Here is a 6,147-nt window from a genome sequence, read left to right as displayed (position 1 = left end):
TTTTTAAAAAATCTATTAGTTTCTTTGTTTAAATTAAATGGGCTTTGTTGTGATTGTTCCAAATAATTAAAAAATAAACCTAAAAAAGTCCAAAAATCCTAAAAAATCAATGTTTTTGCCTATTTGGGCCTTAGAAATAAAAATTTAATTTTTTAAAATACCCTAAACCTAAACCTAAGTGTAAAAAATATTAATATATATAATACATATATTAATATATAAATATAATAATATATAAATATTATTAAATAAAATGGAAACCCGGTTCCGGTATTCCCGGTAAAAACCGGGTACCAAAAACCGGTACCGGAACCAGGGTACCCAGTTTTTTGAATTTTTTAAACCGGAACCGGAACCGGGACTCTGGTTTTCTCGGTTTCCGGTTCCGGTTTCGGTTTCCCAGTAATTTCTGACCAACTAGGGCCAAGGGCCAACTAGAATTTTTTTTTTTAAAGCCACTGGGGTGGCCGAACCACCTCCAATGGGTGGCTTCGGTCTAGGGTGGCCGATGCCACCCCTAGAGTTTAAATAGTGGTGGCCAGCCATCACCTGGGGTGGCCAAACACCACAAAAATTTACAATTTTTTTAAAGTTTTTTATTAATTTTAGTTTGAGTTTTATAATTTTATTATTATTAATTTATTAGTAGATTGTTCTGGACCGTTGGATCACATTTAGGGCTGGCAATTTAACACGTGACACGCGAACCCGATACAAACCTGACACCAAAATTTGGGTTAGAGTTGGGCTTTAAAGGGTTTAGGTCATAAATGGGTTACGACCCATTTGTAATCGGGTCGTGTCAACCCGCTGGCTTCGCGGGTTGACACGTTTGACCCGTTTGACCTTTTTTTCTTTCTTCTTTTTTTCTTTTTTCTTTTATTTTTTTTTTTAAGTCTAAACACTAAAGTTCTAAACCCAAAGGCTAAAAGCCTTACCTCTCTTCTCTCTAAGCTCTCTTGCGCCGCCCACACTCACACTGCACCGAAGCCCCTCTCTCTGTCCCCTCACCTCACTGCCTCAGCTCACGCCTCACCCCTCACCTCCGACACCCTCACGGCCTCACCTCGCGGCCTCAGCTCCGATCGCTCTCTCACCTCACGGCCTCCAGGTAGTGAAATTCTCTCTTATGCGATTCACATCCAACGGTCCAGATGCTTAATTTGTGCCCCTCGAAGGATCCCGATCCTAAATAGATCCCATTCTGAACAGTGAACCCTCCTTAAGCTTCGGAGGATAGCCGCCTTGAGCTTTCGTGCTGTTGCTCTGTTTCTCAATCTTCCTTGACCCAAATAAGCTTAAGAGCGATTCTTAAGGTCGTGAAACCCATGACCTCTCTTTCTTTCTCGTGAGATCCGGTCCGGTCCCTCTTATGTTATCCCGACTAAAAATCGAGTCTTTAATTTATTATTATACGTACACTAATCCTTTTCGCTGTAACCAAATAACTGGCGAAGCAAGTAAGTTTCTGTTTTTGCATCATATTATTTCTTTTTTATTGCACGATAGTTTTATTTTGTACCGTCTGATTTGTGGTTGTGGCTTGTCATATGAAGTTTCGATTGATGGAGAAAAGGGTTCGACGTACCGCTAATTGTTCAGAAAACAAGGTGAACTGAACCCCATTCATCCATCTTTTTCTTAAGACTAGTTTAATTTGTGCCAAAAAAGATTTGTCTTTTTGATGATGCAATGCTATAAATCCTAATTAAGTTAATGATTTCGTAATTCGGCTGACACTTTTGTTGAATTGTGGTTTTTGATCAAATTTTTCCTCAAGGATTGTATTAGTGAGCTGCCTGATGAAATACTCGTTTGTATACTCTCACGCCTAACGCTAAGAGAAGCTGTGGTTACTAGTGTCCTTTCAAGAAGATGGGAGTATTTGTGGGCATCTATTTATACGCTCGACTTTGATCATAAAAAAACATCAGGCAAGATAACACTAACCCGCTCAATAAAATTAAATACTCCTGAGTTAACTGAAATCGAAAGGCCGAGATACGTCAACTGGGTGAATCGTGTTTTGGAACAGCATAGAGGCCCAACTATAGATCAGTTCCGGGTTTGGTTTGATTTGGATAATGGTTATGCGCGAGATATTAATAGGTGGATTATGTTTGCAATGCAAAAGCGAGTTCAAAGGCTTGAGATTCACTTGTCTGGATTTCGATTATCTGATCATCAGCATTCAACACGTTATACTTTTCCAGATCAACTACTTCTACGTCGAGGGTGCTTCAAGTCTCTCAAAGATCTCACTTTGAGGCAGGTTAATGTTTCCTGGGAAGTTGTTGACTACTTTTTGGCGAATTGCCCCAATCTTGAACGGTTATTTGTGCATCAATCAAACCATTTGAAACAATTAAGTGTTGTCGGCTCATCTCTCCCTTTGAAACACTTAGGGGTATACTTCTGCACCCGGTTAAAATCCATAAAGATCTGTGACACAAACCTTGTTTCTTTTAAGTATGTGGGACCAAGGATAAGGTTGCTTGTTAATAATGCTCCACTCCTTGTTGATGTATCTATTACCGAGAGAATGTATTCTAACTTAATGCTTCGCCAGTTTTCATCATGTTTTTCTCAGCTACAGATTCTTACATTGAGCAAAGAACATGTGCAGGTTAGTGTCTACAATGATGCTGTGTTTGTTCTTTCTTTCCATTTACTATGCTGTCATGCAATTTACCCTCGTTATGGTTTTTTCAGGATAAAATAAAGCTTCGATTGTTTACTGGATTAATGAATCTTAAGAAATTGGTATTAGAAATCGGAGCAGAGGATGATGAAAGTCTCCTCCTTTTCACTCCCTTGGTAGAGGCATGCCCTTACTTGCAAATATTTGTGTTCAAGGTGCGTGTCTTTCTAGTAATAGCTAATTCATATATATATATATATATATATATATAGAGAGAGAGAGAGAGAGAGAGAGTCTGGTTAAAAAGTTTACGCTGTCGTTTTAATTGGGAATGCTTCCTCATACCTACAATTTGAGTCTTTATATGGATCAAATATGAGATGATTCACGATAAAGCTTGTCTTTTACAACTTATAGATGTACATATTATGTAATGGTAGAGTTGAAGTGTTTACTGCAAAATTTGTTTCTTAATTGGAAATCAGAATGGGGTGATGTTTCAGTTGGTTTGTTATATACTTCATCTATTCCTCATTAAAATAGATTCAGTTAGGAAAAAAATGTCGTCTTGATATTTGAATCATAATTCCCCATGATTTGTAACACATTGGAAATTGTCCTTCTAGTTGCTTGAGTAGTTGCCTTACATAAATTCTTTCTTAATTTGCATTAAGCTATGTGGTTCAAGTCGATTTCTTTTTTAGAACGATGGATCAGCATCCTACAGTTGTGCCTATGAAATTGGTTGAACAATCTGTCACAACATTTACATACTAGTGCAGCAAGTCTATTCGGTTTGGGGATTTGAATGAACATTTTCATTTTAGGCTTGCTGGAAAGAGGGAAAAAAAAAAAAAAAAAAAACTTCATCGAATGGAGGAAACAGTGCTATTGTTGCACTTATTAGCAGAAGTGATAGTAAGTGACGGGATTTAGAAAACTAATATGGGAACAGAGGCTAATGATTTTGGGTATAATGCAATTCCAGTAGATGGCCCATTTTGTCAAAATTGACCTTGGAGGTTAAAGGGAAGAAAGGAAGAAAGGAAAAAGAGATGAGTTGTTATTTGGTTGGTGAAAAAAGAGTTACTATTGGTTAGCTGACCTTGTTGCATCTTGATTGACATTAGAGTGATGTTTAGGGAGCTTTTTGAGTTGAGTTTCTCTTGTTATCAATTAGTTTGTGGTGATGCTTTTTCCTCCAAAGGCTAAAGCTTTGTGGTGCATGTTCTATAATATTCTCGTGTTTAGCAAACATAGGATAATCATCACCTATTTCTTATTATTCTTTTTTAAATCTTTGCAGATAATGTGGACTAGCCCTCTAAATAAGAAGAGAAGAGTGATAAAAGCTGTCAAATGCCCGCATTATCATCTCAAAGTGGTGGAAATAGGTGGATATTATTGTGGTAGTAGTGATTTTGAACTTGCCATGTACTTCATTGATAATGCCACGATACTTGAAAAAATCATAATTGATCCTCGATACCAATGTCATTGGCATTCAATATCAAGAATTGAAATTAAGGAAGAGCAAGAGCTGGAACAAACTAGAAGGCATCGTGCTAGGCAGCAGCTTGAGTCAAAAGTACGTCCAAGAGTCAAGTTGGAGATCCTTTAATCTTAATGCACATTGCATTTAAGACGCGAACTATGTATTGATTCTCCCCCTCCCCCTCTTTTGGCCATTATTATATGACATTCAAAATTACTAGAGGATTATAAATTTTTTTTTCTCTCTCTAGTTAAAAAGAGGAAAAAAGAAAAAGGAAAAGATGGTGACTATTTTTATTTTATTTTATTTTATTTTTTTTAAAGGAAAATCATTCTTATCTCATTAATAGAGGAATCAAGAGTATTAAAACTCTTACAATCACAGAACATAACGTTCAGAAAGATCCTAGCCAAAGCTAAAAGATCAAAGTCGTAACTAAAAGATTACACATCAAAGACGCCAAACATCCGCTAACCTATAACTAATCTTTAGTTGGAATAACAGATCTGCGCTAGGCAGACACAAACTAATGCATATGTAACTCTTATTCTTCGACCCTGGAATCAAAAGGACCCTATGCCGACACACATCCTCCTGAACCCGAAAGCCAGGATATCGTTCACATCCACAACTTCAGGGGTCTGGACCAAAATAACAAACGATGAGATCAAGAGAGAGGACATGGCCTTATTACAAGCATCAAGAAAAACAAGAAAAATACAAGGAAAATCAAAGCAATACAACTAAAAATTTAAAAATAGGAGCACACTAGGCGGTTGACAGCAGCCGGAAGAAAAGCCGATCGCGTGCTTGCCGGAAACCGATGCGTAGATGGCGTTGGAAGCACATCGCGGTGGGGATGCGTGAAAAGACCCAATAGACGACAGTAAACGACAAAACTGGTGCGGAGGAGATCGGCGGCGCACTCAAAGAAATTGGGGGGAAGTTTGAGTGAATCCCCCATGAGCGGCACCCACAAAGTGTGCCCAAACAAACACCTAGCAAGAAAAAATAAACAAGCAAACAAAGAACAATAACAGGGAAAAGAAAGCGAAATCTAAAAACAAACACAGATTGGGGAAGAGGGGGGGGAAGGAAAATGGGGAAGGGAGGGGGGAACAGATCAAGGAAAGAGAGAGGGAAAGAGAGGAGGGGGAGAGGGGAAGAACCCCTCCCCCTCAGCTGTGCGTCACTTCCTTAAGCTCTGCTAGGGTTTTTTTTTTGGTGTTATTTGTTTTTTATTTTCATTTTTTAAGATAGTGACTATTGTATTGGTAATTTGAAATAATTAAAAGTTCCAAGGTGGGCTTGCTGAGATTTCATCTGAGCTACTCTTATTATATAATGGAATGCAAGTCTTATTTGCAGTGCTAAGTAAGACTTGTTCTACTTATGATTAACATAAATGGGAATTGGGCTATCATTATAATTTCTCATATGCTGTCCAAATCTGTAAATGTATCTTTCTCTGGTACTATATATTATGTAATTCTCTGTTTTTCTTCCTTAGTTCTCAATTTGATTTCTGAAGTGAAGAACATTATTTGCTTAGACTTCTAGTCACTAATTCTATACTGGGATCCACTAAAGTCACATACTCTTCTTGTGCTATTAACCATCTGTTTTGCACGTTATTCAACTTATGTTTTATATTGACTTCTTGTTCCTCTAATTTTTTGTATTAATTACCAAACGACTTTCCTCCCTCTAATCAGTCAAACATCTCAATAGAGCTTCCAAGCCATATTTCTATTTATGTTAGACTATCTGAATGGGAGTAAGGCGTGGTACAGAGGAGAAAGGCTATGGGAGACCTCACAAATTGGGCTTTTTTTTTTTTTTTTTAATGTGGCGCAAATGGAATTTTTTGCTTCACAATCACCAGACGGATTGAAAAGCCAGTGAATGTACAAGTATAAGGCTCAATTTTCTATTTCTTTAGCAACAATTATAACAGTCGAATCGTTAATTTTACCACCAATTTCTCACCTTTCAGAAATTGCAAACTACA

The 6,147-nt window shown here is 37.6% G+C and overlaps 1 protein-coding gene across 2 annotated transcripts; it reads left to right on the top strand.

Moving 5' to 3' along the window:
- The first annotated feature begins 935 nt into the window (after positions 1 to 935).
- Positions 936 to 4,369, top strand: LOC132184972 (F-box/LRR-repeat protein At3g26922-like). 2 transcript variants are annotated; one of them, XM_059598780.1, is made up of 5 exons: positions 936 to 1,460; positions 1,557 to 1,610; positions 1,781 to 2,626; positions 2,713 to 2,856; positions 3,948 to 4,369. In XM_059598780.1, exons 2-5 carry the CDS (start codon positions 1,566 to 1,568, stop codon positions 4,260 to 4,262), a joined length of 1,350 nt encoding a protein of 449 aa, XP_059454763.1. In that variant the 5' UTR covers positions 936 to 1,460; positions 1,557 to 1,565; the 3' UTR covers positions 4,263 to 4,369. The 2 variants fall into 2 exon arrangements, with proteins under 2 accessions (XP_059454763.1, XP_059454762.1); XM_059598779.1 differs by having other exon boundaries at positions 936 to 1,610.
- The last annotated feature ends 1,778 nt before the right edge of the window (positions 4,370 to 6,147 follow it).

This window comes from Corylus avellana, chromosome ca6 (assembly GCF_901000735.1).
Source record: "Corylus avellana chromosome ca6, CavTom2PMs-1.0".
Classification (NCBI taxonomy): Eukaryota; Viridiplantae; Streptophyta; class Magnoliopsida; order Fagales; family Betulaceae; genus Corylus; species Corylus avellana.
The sequence above is the reverse complement of the archived record's forward strand: the minus strand, read 5'-3'. Positions and strand labels throughout refer to the sequence as shown.